Source organism: Penaeus vannamei, chromosome 39 (assembly GCF_042767895.1).
Source record: "Penaeus vannamei isolate JL-2024 chromosome 39, ASM4276789v1, whole genome shotgun sequence".
Classification (NCBI taxonomy): domain Eukaryota; kingdom Metazoa; phylum Arthropoda; class Malacostraca; order Decapoda; family Penaeidae; genus Penaeus; species Penaeus vannamei.
In genome coordinates, this window is record NC_091587.1 from 25,951,058 (window position 1) to 25,963,557 (window position 12,500).

The window sequence follows — 12,500 nt, forward strand, 5'->3', positions numbered from 1 at the left end:
TTTGCTTATAGATTTGTAAATTCTTATCTCCCTAGGGATCTTTCGAGGACTCAGTGGAGTACGATGATGCCAAGTACGACTTCAACTGGGCTGTGAAGGACTCCGACTCCGGCAACGACTTCGGACACCAGGAGTCCCGCGACGGCGACAACACTCAGGGATCCTACTACGTGCAGCTCCCCGACGGCCGCCTGCAGAAGGTCACCTACTACGTGGACGGCGACAACGGATACGTTGCCGACGTGACGTACGAGGGCGAGGCTCGCTATGACTCTGTGGAGTCTCGCGAATACGTGGCCCCCAGACCCGTGTACTCCGCCCCCGAGTCCCAGGAGTCAGTTGAGGCTCCCGTGTACACCCCACCACGACCCCAGTATGCCGCCCCCAGGCGCTCCTACGGGTTCCCTCAGTGAGGAAGGATAACCAAAGCCCATGACCTGTTACGCCGAACGGAATGTATCTATTTATTTATGGACATTATTTGCAATAAAACAATAATCTACCAATTGTATTTATATTTTACCACCCACGGATGTCTCAGTAAAAAAGAAAAGAAAAGAAAGAAAGAAAAGAAAGAAAGAAAAAAATCCTAGAGATTTATCCTAGTAAATCCTAGTAACTTAAAAACCTAATTAATGGATAAATTACGAATAAACAATGCATAACCTACATATGTTTATATAGACATGTGTCATCCATGTGTATATGATGAAAGAATTAAAAGAAATGTGGCATAAACGGCTTGGTAGAAGAGGCTGTGCGAACGAACATAAATTCTGAAGGCTTGACATAATGTTCTTATCTTGTTTTCCAGGAATGACCAAGGACTAATAAATGAAACTGAAAACATTCATTTCTTGCTACACATGCACATATACACACATACAAACATACATATATTTAGATATATACAAGACACATACATACATACGTAAAGGGAGATAAAAAGATGGGTACATATATATGTGTAAAGATTGATAAAAACTACATATTTCATTGTATACAGAATATATACAAAGCATACTGTATATAGTGTATACATGCGCATATATATGTATGTATGTATGTATATATATATATATATATATATATATATATATATATATATATATTTATGTATATATATGTATGTATATACATATATATATATATATATATATATATATATATATATATATATATATATATATATATGTATATATATATAGAGAGATAAACGTTGTTAAGATATTTGTGTTTGAATATCCTAGGTATAGGCAGAATATATGCAATATACACATTTTATTGTATGTATGCATGTATATTTGTATATATAAATCAATATATATATACAGAGTATATTATCATATATGTTTATGTATATAGTATATTACATGAATTTGTATATGTATATTTATGAATATATATTTACACACACACACACACATATATAAAGAATGAACATACATACAGTAGTGAATCCGAGCGTGCTCGCAGATACACGAAACACTGTAAGATAAAAAAGAGGGGTAAGCATGATATAAATATATATGTTAAACTGGTACAAATGTAATAACGTGTCGAATAGAAACAGCAGTGAAAATATAAAAAGAAAGATAGAAAGGAAGAAGAAAGAAAGAAAGAAAAAATAAATACACACACACAAAAAAAATCCTCAAACAGCAGTGACGAATCGGGAAATAAAAACACGAACCAAGGTTTTGGAAGGAAGCCGTGACATTCAGGAAGACACGCAACTAAGAACTTACATCTGGTATGGCTTAGGTGGTGAAGTGGGTGGTGGTGGGTGGAAGGAGAGGGAGAATGAGAGAGAGGGAGAGAGGGAGAGAGAAGTAGACGGTTTGCGACGAAAACCGGCGCGACCTTGGCATTCAGGAGGACGCACAGCCAGGAACCTCAAGCTGGTATGACCAGGGTGGGGACGTGGGGGAGGGGGTAGGAGGAGAGGGGGTGGGGAGAGGAAGGCAGTGGGGAGACAAAGAGGGCAGTGGGGAGAGAGCGAGACGGGTGGGCAGAAAAAAAGAAAAACGAATGGCGAGAAGCGCACCATTTTTTCCGGATGTAACAGAGTAGAGGAGTGACGTCACTCGGCTGGCGGTATAAGTACGCTCGGTTCACTTGCGTGGTCAGTTGTGTGTCAAACAGGTCTCCAGAATGAACACTAAGGTGCGTGCCATTCGGTGCAAGAGTGGCGTATAATACATGTCAGTCGTGTAATTATTCCAGACAACAATAAGGCTTCTTTTACAATCCTTTGACGTTCTTGCAGGTCCTCTTGTTGCTCGGCGTGGTGGCCGTGGCTGCTGCAGATAAGCTGCCCACCTACTCCTACAGCGCCCCACAGGTGAGTGTTGGGCATAAGGATGCCCGATGATATACTTTTATGGGAAACTTCCCATATCGTCATTTCTCTCTAACGTTTCATTGAATAATTATTGCTAATTACCCTGTTTTTGACAGTACTATATCGTTATAGTATAAATACTAAATATTGCTTGAACTGGAAATGTGTATATTTCAGGGTTCTTTCGAAGACTCAGTGGAGTACGATGATGCCAAGTACGACTTCAACTGGGCTGTGAAGGACTCCGACTCCGGCAACGACTTCGGACACCAGGAGTCCCGCGACGGCGACGACACTCAGGGGTCCTACTACGTGCAGCTCCCCGACGGCCGCCTGCAGAAGGTCACCTACTACGTGGACGGCGACAACGGATACGTTGCCGACGTGACGTACGAGGGCGAGGCTCGCTATGACTCTGTGGAGTCTCGCGAATACGTGGCCCCCAGACCCGTGTACTCCGCCCCCGAGTCCCACGAGTCAGTTGAGACTCCCGTGTACACCCCACCACGACCCCAGTATGCCGCCCCCAGGCGCTCCTACGGGTTCCCTCAGTAGGGAAGGATAACCAAAGCCCATGACCAGTTACACCGAACGGAATGTATCTATTTATTTATGGACATTATTTGCAATAAAACAATAATCTACCAATTGTATTTATATTTTACCACCGACGGATGTCTCAGTAAAGAACTAAAAGAAGGAGAGAGAGAGAGAGAGAGAGAGAGAGAGAGAGAGAGAGAGAGAGAGAGAGAGAGAGAGAGAGAGAGAGAGAGAGAGAGAAAATACACGAAATTTCGAAAACGCTACAGGAATTTCATACTCATCCACTCTCTCACCAACACATCGCATTTTTGCAGTCAGATCCTAGAGATTACAGCAACTTAAAAACCTAATTAATGGATAAATTACGAATAATCAATGCATATCCTACATATGTCTATATAGACGTGTGTCATCCATGTGTATATGATGAAAGAATTAAAAGAAATGTGGCATAAACGGCTTGGTAGAAGAGGCTGTGCGAACGAACATAAATTCTGAAGGCTTGACATAAAGTTCTTATCTTATTTTCTAGGAATGGCCAGGGACTAATAAATTAAACTGAAACCATTAATTTCTTGCTACATATGCACATATACACACATACAAACATACATATATTTAGATATATACAGGACACATACATACGTACGTAAAGGGAGATAAAAAGATGGGCACATTGCATATAAATATATATGTGTAAAGATTGATAAAAAACTACGTATTTCATTGTATACAGAATATATACAAAGCATACTGTATATAGTGTATTCATGCGCATATATATGTATGTATGTATATATATATATATATATATATATATATATATATATATGTATTTATGTATATATATGTATGTATATATATATATATATATATATATATATATATATATATATATATATATATGTATATATATATAGAGAGAGATAAACGTTGTTAAGATATTTGTGTTTGAATATCCTAGGTATAGGCAGAATATATGCAATATACACATTTTATTGTATGTATGCATGTATATTTGTATATATAAATCAATATATATATATATATATACAGAGTATATTATCATATATGTTTATGTATATAGTATATTACATGAATTTGTATATGTATATATATGAATATATATTTACACACACACACACACATATATAAAGAATGAACATACATACAGTAGTGAATCCGAGCGTGCTCGCAGATACACGAAACACTGTAAGATAAAAAAGAGGGGTAAGCATGATATAAATATATATGTTAAACTGGTACAAATGTAATAACGTGTCGAATAGAAACAGCAGTGAAAATGTAAAAAGAAAGAAAGAAAAGAAGAAAGAAAAGAAGAAAGAAAGAAAAGAAGAAAGAAAAGAAGAAAGAAAGAAAAGAAGAAAGATAAAAAAAAAAAAAAATCCTCAAACAGCAGTGACGAATCGGAAAAGAACAACACAAACCAAGGTTTTGGAAGGAAGCCGTGACATTCAGGAAGACACGCAACTAAGAACTTACATCTGGTATGGCTTAGGTGGTGAAGTGGGTGGTGATGAGTGGAAGGAGAGGGAGAGAGGGAGAGAGGGAGAGAGAAGTAGACGGTTTGCGACGAAAACAAGCGCGACCTTGGCATTCAGGAGGACGCACAGCCAGGAACCTCAAGCTGGTATGACCTGGGTGGGGATGTGGGGGACGGGGTAGGAGGAGAGGGGGTGGGGAGAGGAAGGCGGTGGGGAGACAAAGAGGGCAGTGGGGAGAGAGTGAGACGGGTGGGCAGAAAAAAAGAAAAACGAAGGGCGAGAAGCGCACCATTTTTCCGGATGTAACAGAGTAGAGGAGTGACGTCACTCGGCTGGCGGTATAAGTACGCTCGGTTCGCTTGCGTGGTCAGTTGTGTGTCAAGCAGGTCTCCAGAATGAACACTAAGGTGCGTGCCATTCGGTGCAAGAGTGGCGTATAATGCATGTCAGTCGTGTAATTATTCCAGACGACAATAAGGCTTCTTTTACAATCCCATGACGTTCTTGCAGGTCCTCTTGTTGCTCGGCGTGGTGGCCGTGGCTGCTGCAGATAAGCTGCCCACCTACTCCTACAGCGCCCCACAGGTGAGTGTTGGGCATAAGGAAGCCCAATGATATACTTTGTTGGGAAACTTCCCAAAACGTAATTTATTTCAAACATTTCAGTGAGTTTTTTGTTGCTTCTGAATGTATTATAACGTTATAGTATTGATACTAGTTGATTGAATTGGAAATTTCAGGGTTCTTTCGAAGACTCAGTGGAGTACGATGATGCCAAGTACGACTTCAACTGGGCTGTCAAGGACTCCGACTCCGGCAACGACTTCGGCCACCAGGAGTCCCGCGACGGCGACAACACTCAGGGATCCTACTACGTGCAGCTCCCCGACGGCCGCCTGCAGAAAGTCACCTACTACGTGGACGGCGACAACGGATACGTTGCCGACGTGACGTACGAGGGCGAGGCTCGCTATGACTCCGTGGAGTCTCGCGAATACGTGGCCCCCAGACCCGTGTACTCCGCCCCCGAGTCCCACGAGTCAGTTGAGACTCCCGTGTACACCCCACCACGACCCCAGTATGCCGCCCCCAGGCGCTCCTACGGGTTCCCTCAGTGAGGAAGGATAACCAAAGCCCATGACCAGTTACACCGAACGGAATGTATCTATTTATTTATGGACACTGAATTAATTAAATGTTCAATGAAACATTCGTGTATTCTATCACCCAGTGATAATAAGTGTGTACAAAATATAAGTAAATACAAAGGAAAGAGAAGGGGAAAAGGATACAAATTATTCTGTGAGCTGTGAAAGCATACTGATATATCCTTAGAAAAATGGTGTCATTCATACATACTCCACTCTCCATTCTTGACTTCATACCACCACTTACATAAATACATATACACACCCATGCGCATGTATGTCCACGTCAACATTTGATAAATTTTGTAAACGGAACATCCATTCTTTGGCCCATGAGACTACATTATGATTCTTTGTCACAAGTATCTTATAAATGTGCTTAGAAAACCATTTTATTTATATATAGTTTTAAGTATCTATTTTCGAGGGTTCAGTGATTTACTAATGCCAGCAAGCAAATTTATGTGTTCTGGCCACACATTAACAGAAAACTGAGTAGTTTCAAGAATCTTTTAATATACACACAGAATAGGTTTTTCCATTATGAAGTAAGCTCATTTACTCTTGGCCTCGTTAACTGTAATACGTAACAAGCAGAAAAATACACAAGATAGCTTCGCCGTTATCATCTTCGAGAATGTCAAACTGTCTCAAAATAGTTCAGCAGAAATGTAATGGTTGTGTGTTAGGTACATTTTCTGTATAGGAACTGTACCACACAGAAACAATGTCTGCTTTGAGGTTTAAATTTTTTTTCGACATTCTAATTTTTCATCTGAGTACCAATACCATTTTGCTCACTATGTATGATTTTAGTCACACTACGGCTGACATGTCTACATATAAGTATTGCACAGACCTCCCTGGCTCTGGCCCCAAATGAACTGGTGTCTACCTTACTCTGTTTGTGTTGATATTAAACAGACTCCTCTCTGTCCAATCAAAATTCTTATTGAAACAATTGATTCCGGGCATACTTAATCTGCTGCAATGACCCCAAACCCTCTCGTATCTTCAAGACTACACTGAATTGCAGAATGCAAACGTCAGTTGAAAGACACATTGCATTGGTGTGACACTGCTTTTCCTCGAGGTGTCGACATACCATATTACTAACCTTTTTTATAATGAGAGATACAGCAGTGATTTAGCAAAGTGAAATGGCTAAGCTTAAAAGTGGTTTTGGTATATAATAGAGAACTGGGCAAAATTGGTATTTTACTACATAATTAGAGTTACAGTTAAGCTCTAACACGATAGAACAGCCTAGCGCACAAGTGGCATGATTCTGGTAAATGACAGAGCGATTTACCTCAAATCAACATGGGATCGGAAAGGAAGAAAACTTAAGAAGTAAAGAAGAATGGAGATGACAATTGCGGCTTGCGATTACCGATTGATGATTACTTATAATTATCTCCTGTCAACAGCTGAGGTCATAAACGGCGAATCATTAACGGCGAATTCCGTGTGGAAATAAAATTTTAGAATATTTGAAGCGCAGAAAATCTGTCGAGAAATGTCTATAACAAATTAGAAATAGACAATATATATATGTATATATACATACACACACACACACACACACACACACACACACACACACACACACACACACACACACATATATATATATATATATATATATATATATATATATATATATATATATATATATATATATATATATATATATATATATATAGAATCAGTGGATTAATGTGCTTTCAAAATATTGCACAAATATACATAAATATACTATGTCTCACATAGGAAGCTAATAAGCATTTTTACGTTACACTGCCCTGCTGTTTCAATGCTGCTTCTTTCTCTTTTTATACTCATTCTCTCGACAAAAACCTGCTGGTACTTCATACCGAAAAAAAACCTGCAGAGGGAAAAGTGGGTAAAGTATTAGCAGAGGAAGAATGTTTACACATATTTTTATTATACAATATATATATATATATATATATATATATATATATATATATATATATATATATATATAATACATTTGTATATGTATGTTTGCATACACACACACACAAATATATGAATATGCATTCATACATGCATGCATGCGCACACGCACACACGCACACACACACACACACATATATGTTTATTTATTTATTCATACGCATCCAAACACACACCCACACCCACATACACACATCCATATATACAGATTATGTGTATATACGTGTCTGTTTGCGTTTATATACAAACATACATTTGTATATATGAACACACACATAAATATACATTCACCCATGTATATTTATCTTAATCTATTTAATCTAAGAACACACACACATAATATACATACTCATAAATGTACACATATATGTATAAATATGTATACTAATGTGTGAGTGTGTATGTGTATGCATGTATTTATGCAGACACACACGTACACAAAGACCTGTATGGATATATAGATATGCATATGTAATTGATGTAATAAGTGCAATATTATTCATAAATGTCTCTGAAGAGAAACTGACCATAATAGCCAAGCCAAAACGGTCTTGGAGGAAAAGAAAAACAAAAAGCCAGCCATGTAGGTCAGTACTGGTGAGCGGGTCATCTCGAAGGCAATCCAGGGAGGGGCTGTCCTGTGACGTCATTAGGCTGCGCATAAAAGCGAGCGTTCCAGACAGGGAGCCACAGTCAACACCGGAAGCCGATTCGAGATGAACGCAAAAGTAATACCATTCCCTTGTTAAAATGTCAATTTTAATGCAAATAGGCTAGAACTTCAGTGATAAAATCAGTGTTGTTTTTGACATGTGCTCACTATTGGTCATGAAATGAGTGTTCTCATTTCTTTATATCGTTAACATCTGTCATTTGAGAAATTCTGAAATAAGTTTTTGACAAGTGCTGATTGTCAGAATGTATTTCTTGAGCAGTCTTGACTTGAGGTTATTCGTATTTTACTCATATAAAGATTTTCCCATGACAGGTACTGATTGCACTGGCTTTGGTGGCCGTGGCTGCTGCCGATAAGCTCCCAGCTTACTCCTACTCTGCACCACAGGTTTGTGTCTATTAAGATGAGCAAAAATTATCATTTCCTCCAGAGTCAAATAGCAAACATGTTAAGGCTACATTGAATTCGTAGTATGAAGTATCAGTCCTTTGTTCAAAGTATACTTGTAAAAATGTCAATAGCTAATTATTTTACTTTTCATTGTTTATAACCTATAATGACTATATTTTGAACCGTAAAATTTTTAGATTAATTCATGTGATTTTTTTCTTGTACTCTTTGCATCTCCAAAGGGCTCTTTCGAGGACTCAGTGGAGTACGATGATGCCAAGTACGACTTCAACTGGGCTGTGAAGGACTCCGACTCCGGCAACGACTTCGGCCACCAGGAGTCCCGCGACGGCGACAACACTCAGGGATCCTACTACGTGCAGCTCCCCGACGGCCGCCTGCAGAAGGTCACCTACTACGTGGACGGCGACAACGGATACGTTGCCGACGTGACGTACGAGGGCGAGGCTCGCTATGACTCTGTGGAGTCTCGCGAATACGTGGCCCCCAGACCCGTGTACTCCGCCCCCGAGTCCCAGGAGTCAGTTGAGACTCCCGTGTACACCCCACCACGACCCCAGTATGCCGCCCCCAGGCGCTCCTACGGGTTCCCTCAGTGAGGATGACCAACGAAGGCCGATGACCAGTTTCATCGAACGGACTGTATCTATTTATTTATGGACATTATTTGCAATAAGACAATAATCTACCAATTGTATTTATATTTTACCACCCACGGATGTCTCAGTAAAGAAGAAGAAGTAGAAGGAGAGAGAGAGAGAGAGAGAGAGAGAGAGAGAGAGAGAGAGAGAGAGAGAGAGAGAGAGAGAGAGAGAGAGAGAGAGAGAAAATACACGAAATTTCGAAAACGCTACAGGAATTTCATACTCATCCACTCTCTCACCAACACATCGCATTTTTGCAGTCAGATCCTAGAGATTACAGCAACTTAAAAACCTAATTAATGGGTAAATTACGAATAATCAATGCATATCCTACATATGTCTATATAGACATGTGTCATCCATGTATATATGATGAAAGAATTAAAAGAAATGTGGCATAAACGGCTTGGTAGAAGAGGCTGTGCGAACGAACATAAATTCTGCAGGCTTGACATAAAGTTCTTATCTTATTTTCTAGGAATGACCAAGGACTAATAAATGAAACTGAAACCATTAATTTCTTGCTACATATGCACATATACACACATACAAACATACATATATTTAGATATATACAAGACACATACATACATACGTAAAGGGAGATAAAAAGATGGGTACATTGCATATAAATATATATGTGTAAAGATTGATAAAAACTACATATTTCATTGTATACAGAATATATACAAAGCATACTGTATATAGTGTATACATGCGCATATATATGTATGTATGTATATATATATATATATATATATATATATATATATATATATATATATGTATTTATGTATATATATGTATGTATATATATATATATATATAAATATATATATATATATATATATATATATATATATATATATATATATGTATATATATATAGAGAGATAAACGTTGTTAAGATATTTGTGTTTGAATATCCTAGGTATAGGCAGAATATATGCAATATACACATTTTATTGTATGTATGCATGTATATTTGTATATATAAATCAATATATATATATATATACAGAGTATATTATCATATATGTTTATGTATATAGTATATTACATGAATTTGTATATGTATATATATGAATATATATTTACACACACACACACACATATATAAAGAATGAACATACATACAGTAGTGAATCCGAGCGTGCTCGCAGATACACGAAACACTGTAAGATAAAAAAGAGGGGTAAGCATGATATAAATATATATGTTAAACTGGTACAAATGTAATAACGTGTCGAATAGAAACAGCAGTGAAAATGTAAAAAGAAAGATAGAAAGGAAGAAGAAAGAAAGAAAGAAAAAATAAATACACACTCACAAAAAAAAATCCTCAAACAGCAGTGACGAATCGGGAAATAAAAACACGAACCAAGGTTTTGGAAGGAAGCCGTGGCATTCAGGAAGACACGCAACTAAGAACTTACATCTGGTATGGCTTAGGTGGTGAAGTGGGTGGTGATGGGTGGAAGGAGAGGGAGAGTGAGAGAGAGGGAGAGAGGGAGAGAGAAGTAGACGGTTTGCGACGAAAACCGGCGCGACCTTGGCATTCAGAAGGACGCACAGCCAGGAACCTCAAGCTGGTATGACCAGGGTGGGGATGTGGGGGACGGGGTAGGAGGAGAGGGGGTGGGGAGAGGAAGGCGGTGGGGAGACAAAGAGGGCAGTAGGGAGAGAGTGAGACGGGTGGGCAGAAAAAAAGAAAAACGAAGGGCGAGAAGCGCACCATTTTTTCCGGATGTAACAGAGTAGAGGAGTGACGTCACTCGGCTGGCGGTATAAGTACGCTCAGTTCGCTTGCGTGGTCAGTTGTGTGTCAAGCAGGTCTCCAGAATGAACACTAAGGTGCGTGTCATTCGGTGCAAGAGTGGCGTATAATGCATGTCAGTCGTGTAATTGTTCCAGACAAAAAGGCTTCTTTTACAATCCCTTGGCATTCTTGCAGGTCCTCTTGTTGCTCGGCGTGGTGGCCGTGGCTGCTGCAGACAAGCTGCCCACCTACTCCTACAGCGCCCCACAGGTGAGTGTTGGGCATAAGGATACCAGATGATATACTTTCTTGTGAAACTTCCCAAAACGTAATTTATTTCAAACGTTTCGGTGAATGGTTGTTGTTGCTTCTGAATGTATTATAACGTTATAGTATTGATACTAGTTGATTGAATTGGAAATTTCAGGGTTCTTTCGAAGACTCAGTGGAATATGATGATGCCAAGTACGACTTCAACTGGGCTGTGAAGGACTCCGACTCCGGCAACGACTTCGGACACCAGGAGTCCCGCGACGGCGACAACACTCAGGGATCCTACTACGTGCAGCTCCCCGACGGCCGCCTGCAGAAGGTCACCTACTACGTGGACGGCGACAACGGATACGTTGCCGACGTGACGTACGAGGGCGAGGCTCGCTATGACTCTGTGGAGTCTCGCGAATACGTGGCCCCCAGACCCGTGTACTCCGCCCCCGAGTCCCACGAGTCAGTTGAGACTCCCGTGTACACCCCACCACGACCCCAGTATGCCGCCCCCAGGCGCTCCTACGGGTTCCCTCAGTAACTTGGCATTGAGTATTTATAGCTGCTATGAAATAACCGCTGTATTAAACTATATATTTATGGATGATACCGAAATAAAGATGCATTATTTTTACAGGAAAAGTTCATTATAACCCCCTTACCAAGTACAGTGTAGACGCAATACTCTTCGCTCTTTAAACCGCATATTACAACTCTATCAATATCAGTATGAATATAAATGTATCATACTTATATATATTTATGTGTAATATATACGTTTATATATGTAACTGTGTGTATGTGTGCGTACAACTGCATGGGTATGTGTGTGAATGTATATGTATTCAAAAACTGACATACATACATACATACATACATATATATATATATATATATATATATATATATATATATATATATATATATATATATATATATATATATGCCGGCGTACACACGCACAAACGCACACATGTATATATATGTATATATATATATATATATATATATATATATATATATATATATATATATATATATATATATATATATATATATATATATATATATATATGCGTCTGCAAACACACATACACAATTGTATATATGTGTATATATACATACATACATATATATATATATATATATATATATATATATATATAGAGAGAGAGAGAGAGAGAGAGAGAGAGAGAGAGATGAATATATATATAGTATTTGTG

The 12,500-nt window shown here is 38.8% G+C and overlaps 4 protein-coding genes across 9 annotated transcripts in view; all 4 read left to right on the forward strand.

Moving 5' to 3' along the window:
- Window positions 1-506, forward strand: part of LOC138859965 (cuticle protein 7-like) — an 837-nt gene extending 331 nt beyond the window's left edge. Inside the window, exon 3 of the mRNA XM_070116512.1 lies at window positions 36-506. Coding sequence (XP_069972613.1) covers window positions 36-413 — 378 coding nt within the window. The 3' untranslated portion in view covers window positions 414-506. The remainder of the gene's footprint in view (window positions 1-35) is intronic.
- LOC113821117 (pro-resilin-like) overlaps window positions 1-12,500 on the forward strand; it is a 188,699-nt gene that overhangs the window by 111,369 nt on the left and 64,830 nt on the right. The window lies entirely within an intron of this gene.
- On the forward strand, window positions 2,134-2,992 carry LOC138859966 (cuticle protein 7-like). Its single transcript, XM_070116513.1, has 3 exons — window positions 2,134-2,166; window positions 2,270-2,344; window positions 2,522-2,992. The coding sequence occupies exons 1-3, from the start codon at window positions 2,155-2,157 to the stop codon at window positions 2,897-2,899; spliced, it is 465 nt and encodes a 154-aa protein (XP_069972614.1). The 5' UTR covers window positions 2,134-2,154; the 3' UTR covers window positions 2,900-2,992.
- LOC113806849 (cuticle protein 7-like) lies at window positions 4,767-11,890 on the forward strand. 5 transcript variants are annotated; one of them, XM_070116510.1, is made up of 3 exons: window positions 4,767-4,799; window positions 4,903-4,977; window positions 8,832-9,266. In XM_070116510.1, exons 1-3 carry the CDS (start codon window positions 4,788-4,790, stop codon window positions 9,207-9,209), a joined length of 465 nt encoding a protein of 154 aa, XP_069972611.1. In that variant the 5' UTR covers window positions 4,767-4,787; the 3' UTR covers window positions 9,210-9,266. The 5 variants fall into 5 exon arrangements, with proteins under 5 accessions (XP_069972611.1, XP_027213833.2, XP_069972612.1 ...); XM_027358032.2 differs by lacking the exon at window positions 8,832-9,266 and adding an exon at window positions 5,133-5,594; XM_070116511.1 differs by lacking the exons at window positions 4,767-4,799; window positions 4,903-4,977; window positions 8,832-9,266 and adding exons at window positions 8,216-8,251; window positions 8,512-8,586; window positions 11,441-11,890.